At 41.1% G+C, this 21,315-nt stretch overlaps 1 protein-coding gene and 1 long non-coding RNA gene across 3 annotated transcripts in view; one reads left to right on the plus strand and one right to left on the minus strand.

The window, feature by feature from the left end:
- Window positions 1-482: 482 nt before the first annotated feature.
- Window positions 483-20,959, plus strand: LOC125346393. The gene is made up of 3 exons (XR_007209923.1): window positions 483-693; window positions 8,750-8,804; window positions 20,932-20,959. It is a non-coding gene; the product is annotated as an uncharacterized LOC125346393 (long non-coding RNA).
- Window positions 741-21,315, minus strand: part of Slc25a16 (solute carrier family 25 member 16) — a 34,609-nt gene continuing 14,034 nt past the window's right edge. For both annotated transcript variants that reach the window (XM_048338897.1, XM_048338898.1), the window contains 3 exons: window positions 13,003-13,165; window positions 9,058-9,126; window positions 741-990 (listed from right to left, as the gene is read on the minus strand). In XM_048338897.1, coding sequence (XP_048194854.1) covers window positions 834-990; window positions 9,058-9,126; window positions 13,003-13,165 — 389 coding nt within the window. In that variant the 3' untranslated portion in view covers window positions 741-833. The remainder of the gene's footprint in view (window positions 991-9,057; window positions 9,127-13,002; window positions 13,166-21,315) is intronic.

Consider the following 21,315-nt stretch of genomic DNA (forward strand, 5'->3'; position numbering starts at 1 on the left):
AACCTAACCAACTAGTTAGAATTAGCTTAAGAATTATTTTCAGTGTGAAAAGACATAATGTTTTACACTAAAAAGTATGTTACGAACATTTAATTTGTGGTTTAAAAAAAAAATAATGCTAGGCATGGTGGAGCACACCTGTAATCCCAGGATTTAGGAAGCTGATGGAAGAAGATTAAGAGTTCTAGGGCTGGGAATATGGCCTAGTGGCAGAAGTGCTTGCCTCCCATACATGAAGCCCTGGGTTCAATTCCCCAGCAGAAAATGGCCAGAAGTGTCGCTATGGCTCAGTGGTAGAGTGCTAGCCTTGAGCAAAAACAGAAGCCAGGGACAGTGCTCAGGCCCTGAGTCCAAAGCCCCAGGACTGGCAAAAAAAAAAAAAAAAGATTAAGAGTTCTAGACCAGCCTGGACTGTACCTGAAAATTGTGATCTCAAAAACAAAACAAAACAAAAACAAAGAAAAACCCAAACAAATAACAGCAACAACAACAAAAAAAAAAGCCAAACAAAAATCAAGTATTAAATACCAAATACCAGTGGTTCCTGGAACAGGCTTGATTTTCTTCTGCAAGTAATGCTATCCCCACAATTATTTTTATACTTTATTTTTATTTTTCCATCTGGGAGATTATTGAGGAAAAGAAACCATAAACCATGATTTTCTTGTTTTTGTTTTTTAGGTTTTTTTGGTTGTAGGACTTGAACTAGGGGCCTGGGCACTGTCCCTGAGTTCGTGCTCTACCACTCTGAGCCTCAGCGCCACTTCCAGTTTTCTGGTGATTAATTGGAGATAATAGTGTCACAGACTTTCCTGCCTGGGCAATTTTTTTTTTCAGTTGAGGTGAAAAAACTGTTTCATAAGTTCATATGTTGTAAAAGCCACTGCTTGAGAGGGAACACAGCGGATGTAATTAAGAGATAAGCCACGGTACAGTCCTTTTCGAATTCCATGGTGTCCATAGACATACTTCATAGTTTCCCGCATCGTACTGAAAGACAAAGGTTAAATGATGACATCACTAGACCAGTCAGGAAAAGACAATTTCAGGATCCATAGCAGTATTTTTGAAAGATACTACAAGGACTAGGAATATGGCCTAGTGGGAAAGTGCTCGCCTTGTATACATGAAGCCCTGCGTTCGATTCCTCAGCACCACATATACAGAAAAGCCCAGAAGTGTCACTGTGGCTCAAGTGGCAGAGTGCTAGCCTTGAGCAAAAAGAAGCCAGGGACAGTGCTCAGGCCCTGAGTCCATGCCCCAGGACTAGCAACAAAAACAAAAGATACTGTAATACCGTCTTGAAAAAGTTTCGGGAGATAGGTATTACAACAAGCTAAAACAAAAAAAAATCACAACTAAACAGCAAATTGTTCCAAGAAAATACAGATATCATTTGGAGGTTCATAATACATTTTCTTTAAAAATTTTTGTCCATGATGTTTACTGACAGCACTATTCCATGGTTGTTGTAGCACTAAGCTTGAGAGAGTATCTTTTAGATTTATTTTTTTTTTGCCAGTCAGGGCCTGAGCACTGTCCCTGGCTTCCTTTTGCTCAAGGCTAGCACTCTACCACTTGATCCACAGCACCACTTCTGGCTTTTTTTATATATGTGGTGCTGAGGAATCGAACCCAGGGTTTCATATATACGAGGCAGGCACTCTACCACTAGGCCATATTCCCAGCCCTAGCTTTTAGATTTTACAAATGAATACCATTTCAGAGTTGTTTTCTTTCCTTAAAGATCAACATCCTCTACTTTACCATAGGCAATCTGGATGACATTTTCAAAATAATATTTTGAGTGAACAAGACAATCCAAGGTCCTAAAGCATTTTGCTTTTCTCTTAAGGAACAGAGAACTGTTATTATTTGGATCTGGAATGTGTCCCGAAGATCCGTAAGTTGAAAGGCTTGATCTTCAGCCGTTTATTTTTTTTTTAATTTTTTATTTATTAAGGGACAGTGCAGCTTTGAAGAGGAGGGGCCTAATGAAAGGTCTTTGGGGATGTGCCCTGCAGGGGGTGGGGAGTGGGGGGAGGGCGATTGAGGCTCCAGCCCCATCCTTACTTTCTCTTTCCTTTCCTGGCCATGAGGTAAGTGGCTTTTGCTCTGCTCCACTCTCATGACATGATTTGCGGCTTCATCACAGGCTCAAAAGCAACAGAGCCAATTGTTCTTTACCCTTTGCATACTTTATCATTTTCCTCCTGAAACTAGAAACAGCAGGGCTAGCTCAGTGTTGTACAGACCCACAGGAGTCTTAATAGGCAAACACATAGTAAGTTGGTAACTTCAGAGCATTCAGCCTTTATACTTGCGAGGTATAAAATGGGAGACACTAAGTCACTGTCAGAGTCGTTTTTTCCCCTTTTTGAAAAAGATATTTGGATACTAGTTTAATCTCTCAGGTGTTCTCTTTAACATAGTCAAAAATGAAGAAAAATGTTGAGCTTAATGTATAGTCTGATAACATATCTATTCTTGTCCCTTAGGTTCAACTTTCTATACAGAAACCAACTCTTGGGCTGGGAATATGGCCTAGTGGCAAGAGTGCTCGCCTCGTATACATGAAGCCCTGGGTTCAATTCCCCAGCACCACATATACAGAAAACGGCCAGAAGAGGCGCTGTGGCTCAAGTGGCAGAGTGCTAGCCTTGAGCAAAAAGAAAGCCAGGGACAGTGCTCAGGCCCTGAGTCCAAGCCTCAGGACTGGCCAAAAAAAAAAAAAAAAGAAAAGAAACCAACTCTTCTGCCTCTTAGGAATTGTTTGGTATTCATTAGTTTCAAAATTAGTAAATGTGTGATTCAGTCACATGAAATCAGAGATTTTATTCTATTTGTCAGAAATGTATTTGGCCTTTCAAAGGCCCTTCCACAAAATTTTATGCTTAAACACCTTCTTAAAGGAGTTAAATAGTCAGGAACGATGGCACAAGCCTGTAATCCCAGGCACTCAGAAGGCAGTTGGAGGCCAGGTAAGGCAAAATGAGACTCTTGTCTCAAAAACAAAATATAGTCTGGGCATAGTGATTCGAACCTGTAATAACAGCTACTTGGAAGGCTGAGTTCAGGGATTATTGTTCAAGGCCAGCCTCTGCATCAAAGTTTTTGTTTTGTTTTGTTTTGCCAGTCCTGGGGCTTGGACTCAAGGCCTGAGCACTGTCCCTGGCTTCTTTTTGCTCAAGGCTAGCACTCTACCACTTGAGCCATAGCGCCACTTCTGGCCATTTTCTGTATATGTGGTGCTGGGGAATCGAGCCCAGGGCCTCATGTATGTGAGGCAGGCACTCTCGCCGCTAGGCCATATCCCCAGCCCCTGCATCAAAGTTTTTGAAGCTTCATCTGAATCATTGGCTGAGTGCAATGGCATGTGTCTATCATCTCAGGAACAAGCATCAGGAACACAGTTCAGCACAGCCTGGGCTTAAAAAGCAAGCCCCTACCTTGAAAATAGCCAACACAAAAACTGAAAAATAGGCTGGTTGAGTGGCTCAAGTGGTAGTGCTTAGCTTAGTAAACCCTAATACCACCTAAAATAAAGTCAAAAAATGAAAATTAAAGCTAGGCGCTGGTGGATGATGCCAATAATCCTAGCTACTCAGAAGGCTGAGATTTGAGGCTCGCAGTTCAAAGCCACCCAGGCATGAAAATCCCTAAGACTCTTCTCTCAACTAAACTACTCAGAAAAAGCTAGAAATGGCACTGTGGCTTAAGCTGTACAGTACTAGCCTTGAGCCAAAGAAGCTCAGGTACAGCACTAGCCCAAAAGGGAAAAAAAATAAAAAGAAAATACAAATGGGGGCTGGGAATATGACCTAGTGGCAAGAGTGCTTGCCTTGCATACATGAAGCCCTGGGTTCGGTTCCCCAGCACCATATATAAAAAACGGCCAGAAGTGGCGCTGTGGCTCAAGTGGCAGAGTGCTAGCCTTGAGCAAAAAGAGGCCAGGGAGGGCTGGGATGTAGCTCAGTGGCAAAGCGTTTGCCTAGCAAGTGCAACGTCCTGGGTTCGATCCCCAGTACCAAAAAAGAAAAGAAAAGAGAGTATCAAAACAAAAAGAGGCCAGGGATAGTGCTCAGGCCCTGAGTCCAAGCCCAGGACTGCCAGAAATAAATAAATAAATAAAAATAAAAATTTTTAAAAAAAGAAAATACAAATGGAAGGAGAACATAGCTTGAATGGTAGATAATTGCCTATCATATGTGAGGCCCTTGGATACATCCCCAGTATTGGGGGTAATGAGGCAGATATTTAAAGTAATTTTTGTTTGAATGGCGATAATTCATAGGGACCGTGTTTTTAGGTGATAGCCATACTCAGCACATTTCTCTGAGTTGGTCATGTGGTTTTGCCTTATTACCATGAGGCTCAAGTAGGTGTAATTATGTCCTCCCAATTAGGAGCCAATGCTTCATTTCTCCAAGATTCTTCCCAATTTTATTTCAAGTTACAACTCAAACTCCATCTCTGAATCTTTCTCTAATTCTTAGTTTTTGTTTTCTTAAGGTAACAATTATGACTGAAGTAAGGAAATTTCAGTGTAGTTTTGAGTTGCATTTCCTTGATACCTAAGCTGCTGAATTTGGGGGGAGGGGGGATCATGGGGCATGAACTCAGGGCCTGGGTGGTATTCCTGAGCTCTTTTGCTCAAGGCTAGTGCTCTACCACTTCGATTTCTCTAATTGTGGGCAATTATGGGTTACCATAATACTTTGCTCATGCCTGTATCAATAGGACCTCATATTGTACTATAGTGGCTTTACTATTTCTCTTATCCTGTGTGCTTACTGATGTGTGGAACCATGGTTTTACTCATCTTGATGACTCCATTATCCAGCACTGTGCCTCACACAGAATAATAATAATACCAAACTGTTTAGGGGTAGAGATGAAGCTCAGTGGTAGAATATTTGTCTAGTATGTTTGAAATTCTGGGTTAAATCCCCAGCATGCATCTTTCCAAATCCATGGTTGGATGGATAGACAGATGAGCAGGTGGGTGGAGAACTTGGATAAATTAGATCCTACTTATAGATTCCTCAGTCATTGGCTGGAAGGGAATTGGAGAAGACCATAAGAATGGATCAATGTAAATCTTCATTTGCTCTTTGAAGAAGCCACCTTCTCTCTAAATACAGCAAAAATTACTCAGATTTTTTTTTTGGGGCGGGGGGGGGGAGGGGGCATTCCTGGGGCTTGGACTCAAGGCCTGAGCACTGTCCCTGGCTTCATTTTGCTCAAGGCTAGCACTCTGCCACTTGAGCCACAGCGCCACTTCTGGCCATTTTCTATATATGTGGTGCTGGGGAATTGAACCCAGGGCTTCATGTATACAAGGCAAGCACTCTTGCCACTAGGCCATATCCCCAACCCAAGTTACTCAGATTTTATACTGTGTATGTTTACTTTAGTGTAGCTTGAATAAGGATGGTATGTAACAATATGTAAACTGTATGTTTTTAAAGAATAATTTGTTTTCCCACAAATTTTTTTTTTTAATTTATTAAAGGACAGTGCAGCTTTGAAGAGGAGGGGCCTAATGAAAGGTCTTTGGGGATGTGCCCTTTGGTGGTGGGGGGCGGGGGTTGAGACTCCAGCCCCATCCTTACTTTCTCTTTCCTTTCCTGGCCATGAGGTAAGTGGCTTTTGCTCTGCCCCACTCTCATGACATGATTTGCGGCTTCATCACAGGCTCAAAAGCAACAGAGCCAATTGATCACAGACTGAAACCTCTGAAACTGAGTCAAAAACAACCCTTTTCTCTTTATAAACTGATCATCTCAGGCATTGGTTACACTGACAGGAAGCTAACACAAAACACAATTGATATGAATTTGGTATGTAGCCTATGATGATGATCCTCCTGTCTGAGGGCTAAGAATACAAATGTGTACCACCATGCCTAGAGCCTAGTAGCCACATTAAATAATAAGAAACAAGTAGTATTGGTGCTGGTGGCTCACACCTATAATTCTAGATACTCAGTAGGCTGAGGTCTAAGGATCCTGATTTGAAGCCAGCACAAGCAAATGAATTGGAGAAATTCATATCTCCAATTAATCATCAAAAAGCTGGAAGTAGGGCTGGGAATGTGGCCTAGTGGTAGAGTACTTGCTTAGCATGCATGAAGCCCTGGGTTCGATTCCTCAGTACCACATAAACAGAAAAAGCCAGCACTGGCACTGTGGCTCTAGTGGTAGAGAGCTAGCCTTGAGCAAAAGAAGCTCAGGGACAGTGACCAGGCCCTGAGTTCAAGACCCATGACTGGAAAAAAAAAAAAAGGTGCTAAATTTCTACAAATTACAAGAAAAAACTAGAGCTGTCCCATAATGGTAGCCATTAGCCAAATGAAGCAGTCCAAACTGATATGTGCCTAACTTTCAAGAACAAAGACCTGGGTTCAAAGCCTACTACCTGAAATGTGGTATGAGTATAAAATACTCCCTGGATTTCAATATTTCACGAGTGAATAATATTGAACTCTGAAATCATTTTGTGCATTGTGTGTGTGTGTGTTTCCCACGGGTCTTGAGCTCAGGGCTGGGCAATGTCCCTGAGCTTCTTCTTTTTTTTTTTTTTTTTTTTTTTTTTTTTGAGTGCTGGTGGCTTTATTGTTATGAGTTTGAGTCCCTCAAGCCATTGACTTTGATGTATGACAAGCCATGCAAGACAAAAATGTAGGAAATCAAAGTAGTTACCCTGTGCCCCCACAGAAGGTTGCAAGTAACTAGCAAGTAACTGAGGGGAAGAGGACTGATTTGCTACTAGATAAATTTTTTTTAAATAGCACACTCTAAGATTTTAGAGCAGTAGGAAAAATGTAGGGAGTGAAATAAATGTAACTGGAAAAGTTACAGTAGGAAGGCTTAGGATTAACATAAGAGAAAAATTAAATATCAGGTTATTACTACTCAAGCTCCAATCTCACCAGACTTACTATATAGTAAAGACTATATAGGCTGACTATATAGTAAAGACACAGGACCTACAATACACATACACCTTTGAAATTGGGTGTGGGGCTACCAATGCCTGTAAACCCATTAAATAAAAACAATTGTAATGTTTATGTAAAAGGAAGATCAGGGACTCAATCAAGTCATCCACTCCAGCTGGAGTGCTCCTCCAATCCAGAAGGCTCTTTTCAAAAAAAAAAAAAAAATTCACTTGATGAAAAGCTGGGGATATGGCCTAATGGCAAGAGTGCTTGCCTCGTATACATGAGGCCCTGGGTTCGATTCCTCAGCACCACATATACAGAAAATGGCCAGAAGTGGCGCTGTGGCTCAAGTGGCAGAGTGCTAGCCTTGAGCAAAAGAGAAGCCAGGGACAGTGCTCAGGCCCTGAGTTCATGGCCTAGGACTGGCAAAAAAAAAAAAAAAAAAAAAAAAAAAAAAAAAAAAAATTCACAGAAGGCTCTTTTCCAGGACACCAAAGCTTGATGAGATCTGTAGGACATGGTCACTGCTGTCTCCACCTGAGGTTCTTTTGCTCAAGGCTAGCACTCTACCACTTGAGCCACAGTGCCACTTCTGGTTTTTACTGTTTATGTGGCCTGAGGAACTGAACTCAGGGCTTCATGCATCCTAGGCAAGCACTCTATCACTGAGCCACATTCCCATCCCAGTCATAAGATTTTAGAAATACTAGGCTAGACCAAAAAAAGAATGTTTTTTGGTGCTGGTATTAGGACTTGAACAGAAGGCCTCATCTCTAGTTTGGCTTTTGGGTTAAGGCTGCTGCACTACCATTTGAGCCATACCCACTTTCCGCTATTTTTATTTTGCCACTCCTAGGACTTGAACTGAGGGCCTGATCACTGTCCCTGATCTTCTTTTGCTTAAAGCTAGCAGTCTACCACTTGAGCCACAGTGCCACTGCTGGCTTTTTCTGTTTATGGGGTGCTGAGGAATCTCAGACAGGACTTCATGCATGCTAAGCAAGCACCCTACCACTAGGCCACATTCTCAGCCCTATTGGAAATATGAATTTCTCTAGTTCATTTGCTTGTGCTGGCTTCAAACCAGGATCCTCAGACCTCAGCCTACTGAGTATCTAGAATTATAGGTGTGAGCCACCAGCACCAACACTACTTGTGTCTTATTATTTAATGTGGCTACTAGGCTCTAGGCATGGTGGTACACATCTGTATTCTTAGCCCTCAGGAGGCAGAGACAGGGAGGATCATCATCGTAGGCTACATACCAACTTCATACCAACTTCAAAGCCAACCTGAACTACACAGTGAGACACTGTCTCAAAAAAAAAAAATCAGTGCTTACAATATAGCTCATCAATAGAGCATTTACCTAGCATGGACAAGGCTCTAGGCACCATAAATAAACAAGCAAACAAAAATGGGTGCTGATGGCTGACACCTTCACACCTGTAATCCTAACTACTGAGGAGGCTGAGATCTGATGTTCACAGTTCAAAGTCAGCTCTGGTAGGAAAGTCCATGAGACTCTTATCTCCAGTTAACCACTAAAGAAAGAAAAGCCAAGTGGTAGAGCACTAGTTCTGAACAAAGAAGCTCAGGAAAGGGCCAGGCCCTGAGTTCAAGCCCTATGACTAGCATCAAAAACAAAAACAAAAACAAAAAAAAGCCACCAGAAAATTTTAGTTGCACATGTAGTTTAGCTTCTATCTAACAAATCTATTCCAAACATTTCAGTAAGAGATTAGGGCCTGAATGAGACCTCATAAAGTTACCTCAGTATACAATGTTGTTGCTTTTTGCCAGTACTGGGGCTTGAACTCAGGGCCTGAGCGCTGTCCCTGAGCTTCTTTTGCTCAAGGTTAGCACTCTACCACTTGAGCCATAGTGCCACTTCTGGCTTTTTCTGTTTATATGGTACTGAACCATACCAAACCCAGGGCTTCAAGCATGCTAGGCAAGTACTCTACCATTAAGCTACATTCCCAGCCCTGTTGTTGTTGTTTATTTAAATGGAAGATACAGACTGTTGGTGAGACCTGAGTCCCATCTTCCTATTAGCTTTAAACATCACATTTCCTAAAGAAATATATGGTGATATATGGAGAACTTACAGGCACTTTTCAAATTCTGGAAGAACAGCTCCTAATTGCATTCGCCGACGAGTTACATCAAATGGGTAGCTAAAAGAAAAAAAAGGCATGAAGACTTTAAAATAATTTTTCCTATTCTATCCAACAACAATTGGAGAGCCCCCATATACACTAGGAAATAATGTATTCCTATTTTCTTATAGGCACATGAAGAAATCAATTAATATATTGGAGTCTTCTACAGGATTCTTCTCTCCCACTACAATAGCAAGTTCTAATGATTTCTCAACTCCAAATTAAATGGCACTCCCTGAGGAAACAAATGGGTTCTTTCCATTGCTGTAACTCTAAAATATGGTTTTGGTTTCTCAGCAATGGCACTTCTGGCATTTTGGATCATTCTGTTCCTGTGTAGAGCAGAATGTTTATTCCATCCACTGGCCTCTGTCCACTAGATGCCAGTAGCATTCCTCCAGTTTTAACATCAAAACTGTCTCCAGAATTAATACATGTCTACTAGAGTCAACTTCACCCCCAGATGAGAATGACTACCTTAGGAATTTTCAACAAGTCCCCTCCAATGCATCAAACCAATGCAAAACTTCCATAGGGGCCAGAACTAATGATACAGGTATTGCATTTCAAGAGCAGAGAAAATTAGAGCAATGCCTGAATGGAAAATGAATCTGCTTTAGAGATTTACAAAATACACACAAAACTGATACATGATAAAGAATTATATATTTCACACCTTTAGCCATAACCATAAAATAGTTTTTAAAAATATAGCAACTAAACAATAGCGCTACCACCCATTGAAGTCAACTGCATCTCTAAGAACAATTTCTTAATGGGAAAGAAAAAGATGGAAAGCACCAAGTGAGGGATTGAGTTGCTGTTTATAAAAGATATATGTGGGAGCCAGGCACATTAGTTCATATAATCCTAGCTATTCGAGAGGCTGAGATCTGAAAACTGTAGTTCAAAGCCAGCCCAGGCAGACAAAACCTTAATTGTATGTAGCTCAAGTAGTAGAGCGTTAGCCTTGAATGAAAAAAGTCAGCAAGAGCCCCAGGCCCTAAGTTCAAGCCCTCATACTGTCATTCTGTCACATTCTTGCTCTCTCTCTCTCTCTCTCTCTCTCTTTCTCTCTCTTCTCTCTTTCTCTCTCTCTGACATACACACACACACAACTATATAGGTGGAAGGAAGTGATTACTAGAAAAGAGAGAACATGAGAAAACAAGGCGACAAGAACCAGAGTGGGGAAAGAACTGTGGGAAAGAAGTAGCAGTTTACAAGGTGAACTGAAGTAAAGCGACAAGACTTGGTAGAGTAGCTCAGTTGGTAAAGAACCTGCTGAGAGAGCACAAGGCTCTGAGTCCAAACTCTAATACTGCTCCCCACTCCCAACGTCACAAGATTGAGCACTGTTTATATATGTACAATGTGAAAAGCAATTGCAAGTTATCAGGACTACTAGACTGCAGTTATCAATAACAGCTAGAAAAGCTAAAGGTTTTTATAAAGAAGAAAACAAGAATATTTGGTTTGGGTTTTGTTTCACACTGCTGGGATCTCAGGGCCTTGGGCATGCTAGACAGACACTCTGCCATTGAGCTATGCTCTCAGCCCCAAGAAAGCAAGATTTGAATTGTGAATTTGTATCAGTGGCAAAGGACCAAGTAGAAACACTCAAAAGTTTGCCAGGGATGTAACGGGGTAAACAGAACTGGTTATCTACATAGAGGTAATCAGTGAAATCATGAAAATGAGATATATTTATGTCAACAGCAGAAGGCAGAAATCAACTGGGCCTTTGAAAATTCACACAAGGGGGGCTAGTGGCAAGAGTGCCTGCCTCGGATACAGGAGGCCCTAGGTTCGATTCCCCAGCACCACATATACAGAAAACAGCCAGAAGCGGCGCTGTGGCTCAAGTGGCAGAGTGCTAGCCTTGAGCGGGAAGAAGCCAGGGACAGTGCTCAGGCCCTGAGTCCAAGGCCCAGGACTGGCCAAAAAAAAAAAAAAAGAAAGAAAATTCACACAAGGGCTAGAGGCCTCACTCAAGGGATATAGCACATGTCTATAAAGCAAAGGGCCAGGTCTGGGAATGTGGATTAGTGGTAGAGTGCTTGCCTAGCATGCATGAAGCCCTGGGCTTGACTCCTCAATAGCACATAAACAGAAAAAGCTGGGAGTAGCACTGTGGCTAAAGTGGTAGAGTGCTAGCCTGGAGCACAGAGAGCCTCAGGGACAGTGCCTAGGCCCTGAGTTCAAGCTCCAGGACCAGCAAAAGAAAGAGAGAAAGAGGGAGGAGAGAGAGAGAGAGAGAGAGAGAGAGAGAGAGAGAGAGAGAGAGAGAGAGAGAGAGAGAGAGAGAGCAAGCAAAGGGCCCTGAGTTCAAACTCTAGTACAAAACAACAAAAAAGCACCAAAAGCCTGAGATCTGAAGATCAAGGTTCAAAGTCACACTAGGACAGAAAAGTCTGCAAGACTATGTCTAATTAACTAGCAAAATGTTTCACTAGAGGTGTGGCTCAAGTGGTAAGAGTGCCAGTTGAAAGCAAGAGAGTCAAGCAAGAGTGCAAAGACTTGAATTCAATCCCTGTATCAGCACATACATGCATGTGTACACACACACACACACACACACACACACACACTCAGCAAGGTGGAACACATATGTCAACCCAGCACTCAAGAAAGTAAGGCAGGAAAATTAAATTTGAGGCCTCCCTGAACTATATAGCAAGACTTTTTTTTTTCTTCAAATCCATACATAGAGGTAATAAGAGGAGGATATAAATCAGTAAAATACCTAGAAAGGGAAGGGAAGGATTATAAGAGCCAAGGAACTAAAACAAATGAAAAATGGGGGGAAAGAACTGAGAGGGGAACTACTACATTTATGAGTCCATGCATGACAGAATACAGTTTAAGGAAAGAAGAAAGAGAAGATAGAGTTGAAGGATTTTCAGGCTCTAAGTAGGAAGTTAGCTGAAGAAAAGGAGACAATAACCCAAGCAGAGAATCAGACAGCTGGGGATGTTCAGGTCTTTGTAAATGAAAATTTCCCCAGTCAAGCAAAAGTAAACCCCATACCTTTACTTCTTTACTCATCTTTCCTTTTTCCATTGGATATTCTTTTATCTTTTTTCAGTCTTTGTGTACTTCCTTGTATCTTTGTGCTGTTCAGGATATTCCTTCTCAATCTAGCTTTCCTTATTCCTGTTTCCCAAAAGTTTGTCTCTTAGGGCTGCAGCCTCTTTCAATCTGATTCTACTCAAGCTCTTCTGGTCTTATAACACAGTAATATATCAATATTTCCACTGCATGTTGCATTACTCAGCCTCATTTAAACAGTACAGCTGCAGTCTTAATAAAAACATAGGTTTGTTGAGGCAGCAACTGTGTCCTTCATTGACCTTACAATGCCTCATATTCTAACTGGCACAAAGTAGGCATTTGAGATTTTAATGCAAAACACATTGCATCTCCTTACACACACACATATATTCCATAAACAGCTCTAACTTCAGAAACTTCACATAGGCAAATTCATAAGAAAAAATTGGAAGAAGATTATATTGAGTGATTCTTCTTTCTTTTAATCAATCTATAGGAAATGGGGTAGATCAACTTATCATGTGACTTAATGTCAGTTAATGTAACTATGTAACTGGATATGTAACAATGGGATAAACTTGACATATAATTATAATATGCTCAAGTGAAGGCAAATACGGAAAGTCTTAATAGTTATAAAAATGAATACTCATATTTACAATGGGTCCTGTTTTTTATTAATCTGAAATAAAATGATGAACCAATGCTAAAACAGAGGAATGAGTGCCCATAATTTATGAACCTAGAGCCCCCCCACCTTGCTGAGCAAGCACTCTACTATTGCCCCCAGCCCCGGGGAAACTATTTTGATTGAATTAGATTGTTGAGGAAACTTACGATATTGTCTGTGCTATTGCTCCAGCAACACCACCACAAAGTAAGTTTATGTGAGTTTTCAAAACTAAGACATTAGGATTGTCTGATGAAGGTTTGCCAAGAAGGGTAGGAGCATGGGAAAGCCCAACACTCTTTAAGGTACCAAAAGTAAAAAATGAAACACCTGAAAAACAAAATATAAATTCGCCATGATGCTTAACAAAACACGAGCTGTGAAAAAGGCAGCTTTCTTACATAATAACCAAGTAACTCCAGGAAGTAACAGTGCATTTCCTAATTTCTGATGTTTGGTTTAACCAAACACAAAAAAACAGACTTAATACATGTTTATAAATACTTCAGTCAAAGAAATCACCACCTTTAAAAACTATAGCAATAGTTTTCACACACTAACATATTGTGCACATTAGTGAACATAATGCTATCCTATATTTGACTAGAATTAAAATGTTTTCAAGGTTTCATGACTAAAAGTTAAGTTTATGATTAATAATTACAAGTAAATATGGTAACATATTTATAATAACAATGATGAAAATTTTAAGACAAGCAAAAAAAATCACTAGTGACAAAGCAGTGTTATTTTCTTCTTATTTTTCTATTTTTGTAGTGCTAAGGATCTAATGCAGGGTCTCACACATGATAGGCAAGCACACTTCCACTGAGCCTCGTTTTTAGATTTGCATTTTTGTTTTAACTCCATGTAGTATAAATATTTGTCTTCAAAGAATTAGGAACATGACAAATGTTTATAATGGCTCACAAAACTCAAAGAATCCAAAAATACAGAGTGTAGTTAATGCTTGCAAAACAGTTATATAACTTTTATAGTAAGTCATAAATTGATAAAATAAAAATTTGAATTTAAAGCCAGGCACCAGTGGTGCATGTTTATAATCCTACCTTCTCAAGAAACTGAGATCTGAGGATTGGGATTAAAAGCCCAGCCCAGGCAGAAAAATTCTGAGACCCTTACCTCCAATTAACCAGAGAAAAATTAAAAAACAAAACAAAAACCAACCAGAACTGGAAGTGTGGCTCAAGTGGTAGAGCACCAACCATGAAAGAAAAGGCAGAATGAGAGTGTGAGGCCATGAGTTCAAGCCCCAGAACTGGCACACATACACACACAAAAAAAACTTAATTCAAATATTCTAAGCATTATTCAGCAAATCTTGATATTTACTAAATTGAAAAAAAAATAGAAAGAAGCTTGAAAGCCATGTATGGTAATATATGTCTGTAATTTCAACACTCAGCAGACAGAGGTAGGACTACTAGTTTGAAGCCAGCCTGGGCTATAAATTCAAGGCCAGCCTAGGCAACCTAAAAAGACCCTGTCTCAAAACAACCATAGCTAAAACACAGAAAGAAAAAGGAAAATGGGGTATGACTACAGAAAGAACAAACAAAAATATGAAGAAATAAGGATACACTTTTGTCAAAAAAATCAAAAACTAGCTGGACATCAGTGGCTCAGTCTGTAATCCTAAACTTCTCAGAAGGTTGAGAGCTGAGGATCTGGATTTGAAACCACCCCTTGGCAGGAAAATCCATGTGACTTTTATATCCAACTAACTACCAAAAAGCCAAAAGTAGAGTTGTGGCTCAAATGGTAGCCAGCTTTGAGTGAAAAAGCTAAGTGGCATATCTAAGCCTTGAGTTCAAACCCCAGCACTGGCACTAAAAAAAGATTTTTTTTTTAAATAACACACAAAAAAGGTCAACTTCAAAATTATAAAATAAGGGGCTGGGAATATGGCCTAGTGGCAAAAGTGCTTGTTTCGTATACATGAGGCCCTGGGTTCGATTCCTCAGCACCACATATACAGAAAATGGCCAGAAGTGGCGCTGTGGCTCAAGTGGCAGAGTGCTAGCCTTGAGCAAAAAAGAAGCCAGGGACAGTGCTCAGGCCCTGAGTTCACGGCCTAGGACTAGCCAAAAAAAAAAAAAAAATTATAAAATAAGTATGATGCTGGATATCAGTGGCTCACACCTATAATCCTGCCAACTCAGAAGGCTGAGATCTGAGGATCACGGTTCAAAGCCAGTCCAGGCAGGAAAATCTTTGGTTCCATGTCAGTTCACACTGATGTTATTACCACACAGGAGCAAAAATATAAGTTAATTATAAACTTAAAATTTCTAAAGCTCTAAAAATATTCTATCATACTCAGTTTGAGTTGGCTCAAAAGTCATTTAATATTAGAACATCTGTCAATATGGAGAAAACAATATGAATGATCACTTCAGTAAATGTAGAAGAGGGCATCTAATAAAATCCATCACCAAGTCATATCAATCTTTTTCCTTCTCCTTCTGTTTCTTGCTGGTGCTGGGAGGGGCAAACTCTAACTCATGCTAGGCAAGTGCTTCTCACTCAGCTACATCACCAGCACAGAAAAAGAAATGAAGACTCAAATATTTATCAGGATTTGGGATGTAGTTCAGGGATATAGTACTTGCATAGTACATGTGAGGTTCTAGATTCAAACATAGCACTGAAAAAAAAAAACAACCCACATATTCCTCAAAAAAATATACCATATACTGTAAAAGTTACAGCAAACATTAGAAATAATTAGAAGCATAGAATTAGAAGCCAAGGAAGAAGCCAAAATGCCCATTATCATAACACATATTTATTGTTATAGCATAGGCACCAGTGACTTAGAGTAAAAAAGATAAACATAGACAGGCACCAGTGGCTAGCTACTCAGAAGGCTGAGGGATTAAGATCTGAGGATCACAGTTCAAAGGCAGCTTGGGCAGGAAAAGTCCCTGAAACTCTTATATCCAATTAACCACCAAAAAAAATCTGAAATGGAGCTGTGGCTCACTCTTGTAAGTATTGACCAAAAAAGCCCAGAGGCAGTGTCCAGGCCCTGAGTTCAAGCCCCAGGACTGGCACAAAAAAAAAAAAAAAAAGATGAATATAAATTAAAATGCTGCCTGGGTGTCAGTGGCTCATGCCTGTAATCCTAAATACTCAGGAGGCTGGGATCTGAGATGGTAGTTAAAGCCAGCCTGGGCAGAAAATTTCCTGAGACTCTTATCTCCAGTTAACCACCAGAAAACCAGAAGTAACACTATGGCTCAAAGTCATAGCCTTGAGCGAAAAAGCTCAGAGACAGCACACAGTCTCTGAGTTCAAGCCCTACAACCAACCAAACCACAAAAAATAGAAAAGAACTCCAAAACCACATGAGATAGTTGATAACCAATAGAATAGCTAGAACCACAAGTCACACAATAAAAAGTGTTAGCAAAGATGTGGAAAAACCAGAACTCATATACAACTAGTGAGAATTTCAAATGATATAGCCATTATGAAAATGATTTGGCAGGGTTTTTGGAACATTAGACAAAATTAGGCATCTACTTGAGACAAATGAAAACACATATCCATACAAAATTTTATACATGAATGTTCATAACAGCTTTATTCACAGTAGCCAAAAGGCCAAAAGATCTGTTAACTGGTGAATGGGTAACAGCCCAGTATGTCCATACAATGGAATGCTGTCCATAAAATTGACTGAAGTACTGATATACTCTGCAACAGGAGAACCCTTGAAAACATGCACAGTGAAAGAAGTCACACACAAAACAACAAATATAGCCAAGCACAGGTGACTCATGCCTGTAATCCTAACCACTCAGAAGTCTAAGGATCACTATTTGAAGCCTGGGCAGGAAAGTCTGAGGAATTTTAATCTCCAATTACTCACCCAAATGTTAGAAGTGGAGCTGTAGCTCAGGTGGTAGAGTGCTAGCCTTGAGCAACAAAGCTCAGAGACAGCAGCCTCAGGCTAGGCACACACACATATGTTTTTTAAAAATCCAGTATACAAAAAAAAAAAAATTGTGGGGCTGGGAAGTAGCTCAGTGGAAAAGTGCTTGCCTAGCAAGTGCAATGGTCCTGGGCTCCATCCCCAGTACCAAAAAAAGAAAGAAAAAAACAATTGTACACTTACATAAACAAATTGTACAATGTACAAATATATTTTAATAAAGCTTCTATCAAAATATAAAATAAGGGGCTGGGAATGTAACTTAACAGTAGAGTTCTTGCCTAGCATGCATGAAGCTCTGGGTTTGATTCCGCAGCACCACACAAACAGAAAAAGCCAGAAGTGGCACTGTGGCTCAAGAGCTACAGTGCTAGCCTTGAGCAAAAAGAAGCCAGGGACAGTGCTCAGCCCTAGAGTCCAAGCCTCAGGACTGGCAAAATAAATACATACATACATATGTATATGTATGTATATATATGCATATATATACATATATATGTATAAAATAAACACATGAGACACTTTAAAAAATGATAAAGATAAGCAGAAAGCACTGAGGCTCATGCCTGTAATCCTAGCTAGTCAGGAGATTGAGATCTGAGGATCATGGTTCAAAGCCAGCCTGGGCAAAAAAGTCCCCATGAGATTCTTATCACTAACTACTCAAAAACTGGAAGTAGCTCTGTGGCTGAAGAGGTAGAGCACTAGCCTTGAGCACAAAGAGCTCAGAGACAGCACCCAGGCCTGAGCTTAATTCCATAACCAACAAAAATAAATAAATAAGGGGCTAGAAATGTGGCTTACGGGTAGAGTGCTGGCCTAGCATGCATGAAGCCCTAGGTTCAATTCCTCAGCACCACATAAACAGAAAAGGCTGGAAATGACACTGTGGCTCAAGTGGCAGAGTGCTAGCCTTGAGCAAAAAGAAGCCAGGGACAGTGCTCAGGTCCTGAGTCCAAGCCCCAGGACTGGTAATCAATCCATCAATAAATCAAATAAAAGCTAGTCCAGGAAGTAGCACTGTAGCTTAAAGTGGTAGAGCATTATCCTTGAACAAAAGAAATTCAGAGACAGCACCCAGGGCCAGAGTTCAAGCCCCAGGACCAGCAAACAAAAAAGAAAGGGAGAGGGAGAAGGAGAAGAAGGGGGGAGAGAGAGAAAGAGAAAGAGAGAGAGAGCTGAGCAAGACTGCAAGGTTCTGAGTTCAAGTCCTGGCACTGCCTAATAAATAAAAATAAATAAATAAATTATAATCAAATTATATAAAGAATTAAGACAAATCAATAAGAAAAGATAACCCAATAGAAAATAGGCTAAATATATTGCAAGTACTTCACAGGAAATATAAAGCTGGATGTGGTTGTACACATTTGTAATCTTAACACTTGGAAGGCTGAGACAGGAAGATCATAAGCTCAAACCACCTGGCTTATACAGTGAGACTCTGTCCAAAAGGGAAGAGGAGAGGAAAGGAAGGGAGGGAGAGAAAGAAAGAAATGCAGGCACAGTGGTTCACGACTGTAATTCTACCTACATGAGAGGCTGAGAACCTAGGATCATGTTCCAACGCCAGCCTGGGCAGAAAAGTCTTTTAGAGCCGTTCTCAACTCATACCTGGGTGCAGTGACAACTGCATGTCATCCTTAACTATGTGGGAGACTGACATTGGGAGGATCATGGTTCCAGACAGCTGAAGCAGTAAAGTGGACATGGTGGCAAGTACCTATCATCTCAGCAACAAAAGAATTTCTAAAATGGATTGAAGATCAGGTCATGCCTGGGCAGGAAGCAAGACCTTATGTCAGAAATTAACAATGAGGGGCTGGGAATATGGCCTAGTGGCAAGAGTGCTTGCCTCCTATACATGAAGCCCTGGGTTTGATTCCCCAGCACCACATATACAGAAAACGGCCAGGAGTGGCGTTGTGGCTCAAGTGGCAGAGTGCTAGCCTTGAGCAAAAAGAAGCCAGGGACAGTACTCAGACTGGAAAAAAAAAGAAAGAAAGAACCAATGAGTCAGGAGCCAGTGGTTCACACCTATAATCTAGCTACTTAGGAGGCAGAGACCTAGAATATTATGGTTCAAAGCCAGTCTGAGACGAAAAGTCTGTGACACTATCTCCAACTAACTAGCAAAATGTCAGACCAGAAGGGCAGCTCAAATTATACAGAACCAGCTATGAGTGAAAAATCCAAGAGAGAGCAACAAGCTCTGGTATTGGCACCAAAAACAAAAAAACAGGCCTGGAGGCATGGCTCAGTGATTCAGTAGTATACTATATACCTCAAAAGCATTAGGCCCTGTGTTCAAACCCCAGTGGAACCAAAAAAAGAGACCAGGAGGGGACTGGGAGTATGGTTTAGCAGCAGAGTACTTGCCCATGCACAAAGCTCTGGGTTCGATTCCTCAGTACTACATGAACAGAAAAGGCTGGAAGTGGCCCAGTGGCTCCAGTGGTAGACTGCTAGCCTTGAGCAAAAAGAAGCTCGGGGACAGTGCTCAGGCCCTGAGTTGAAGCACCAGGACTGGCAAAAGTAAAAACTTAAAAAAAAGAGGGCAGGTGCTGGTAGATCACATTTGTAATCCTAGCTACACAGGAGGTGGAATCTGACAATCAAAGTTTGAAGCCACTGTAGAACAGAAAGTTCACAAGACTCTTATTTCCAATACCATGCCAGAAGTAGAGGTGTGGCTCAAGTGGTAGAACTCTAGCTCTGAGGAACAGCACTTAGGCCAGAGTTCAAGCCCCTGGCCTGGAAGAAAAAGAAAAGGAAATAAAAATACATGAAAAGAAGCCAGGCACCATTAGCTCATGCCTATAATCCTAGTTACTCAGGAGGATCGCAGTTCAAAACTAGCTGGGGCATGAAAGCCCATGAGACTCATCTCTAATTAACCACCAGAAAACCAAAAGTAGAACTGTGGCTCAAACTGGGAAAGCACTAGCCTTGAATGAAAAAGCTCAGGGAAAGTGCCCAAGTGCTAAATTCAAGCCCTACAATCAACAATAAATAAATAAATGTGTGTATGTGTGTGTATGTGTAGATATATAGATGCTCAACCCTTTAGTAAACAGAGAGATGCAAAATAGAACCTCATAAACTACCTTTTGTTTATTTGTTTTTTGGGGTTTTTTTTTTGCCAGTCCTGGTGCTTGGACTCAGGGCCTGAGCACTGTCCCTGGCTTCTTTTTGCCCAAGGCTAGCACTCTACCACTTGAGCCACAGTGCCACTTCTGGCCTTTTCTGTTTATGTGGTACTGAGGAATCAAACCCAGGGCTTCATGTATAAGGCGAACCACTCCTCCACTAAGCCATATTCCCAGCCCCCTTTTGTTTTTGTTTTTTTGAGACAGATCCTCACTATGTAACTCAGGTTGGTCTTAAACTTGCAATCCTAGATTCTGTATCTTCAACTTCTTTCTTTGTAAATTTCTCATAATTTTCACTATATAAAATGAAGGAAAAAATCACTTTCAAGCTTCCTTTTTTTTTTCTTTTTTTATAAGGAGGCTCGCTTTCACTATGCTGCTCAAGATCTGGTGGTTTCAAACTCCTGGACTATCTGGGCACAAGTGGCTCATGCCTGTAATTCTGGCTACTCAGGGGCTGAGATGTGAGGATCATGGTTCAAAGCCAGCCCAGGCAGGAAAGTCCTTGAGACTCTTGTCTCCAATTAAACACCAGAAAACTGGAAGTGGAGCTGAGGCTAAGTGGTAGAGCACTAGCCGTGAGCTAAAGAGCCCAGGGACAGCATCCAGGCCCAGAGTTCAAGCCCCAGTACCAACCAAAAACTAAATAATAAATAAAAATTCTGGGCTAAAGAGGCCTCTTCCTTTATCCTCCCAAGAAAGTAGGACTACAGGCAAGTACCACTATGCTATCTCTAATCCATTCGTTAAACTAACATGCTCATGTTGCTTTTCTGTTTGTGTACGTGTGCATGTGCCAGTAATGTGGCAGCCACTGTCCTTGAGCTTTTGTACTCAGGCTAGTGTTCCACCATTTGAATCATAGCTCCACTTCTAGCTTTTTTTTTTCTTCTGTTTTTTTTTTTTTTTTTTGGGGGGGGGGGCAGGTCCAAAGGCCTGAGCTCAATGCCTGAGCTCTGTCCTTGACCCTCTCTATGCTCGAGACTAGTGTTCTACCACTTGAGCCACAGTACCACTTCTGGCTTTTTCTATATATGTGGTACTGAGGAATCAAACCTAGGGCTTCATGCATGCTAGGCAAGCATTCTACACTAAGCCACATTCCCAGCCCCACTTCCAGGTTGTTTTGTTTTGCCAGGTCTAGGGCTTGAACTCAGAGCCTGAGCACTGTCCCTCGCTTCTTTTTGCTCAAGGCTAGCACTCTACCACTGAGCCATAGCACCACTTCCAGCTTTTTCTATATATGTGATGCTGAGGAATCGAACCCAGGGATTCATGTCTATGAGGCAAGCACTTTACCACTAGGCCATAATCCCAGCCCTCACTTCCAGCTTTTGATGGTTATAAGAGTCTCATGGGGGGCTGGG

This window comes from Perognathus longimembris, chromosome 2 (genome assembly GCF_023159225.1).
Source record: "Perognathus longimembris pacificus isolate PPM17 chromosome 2, ASM2315922v1, whole genome shotgun sequence".
Lineage (NCBI taxonomy): Eukaryota > Metazoa > Chordata > Mammalia > Rodentia > Heteromyidae > Perognathus > Perognathus longimembris.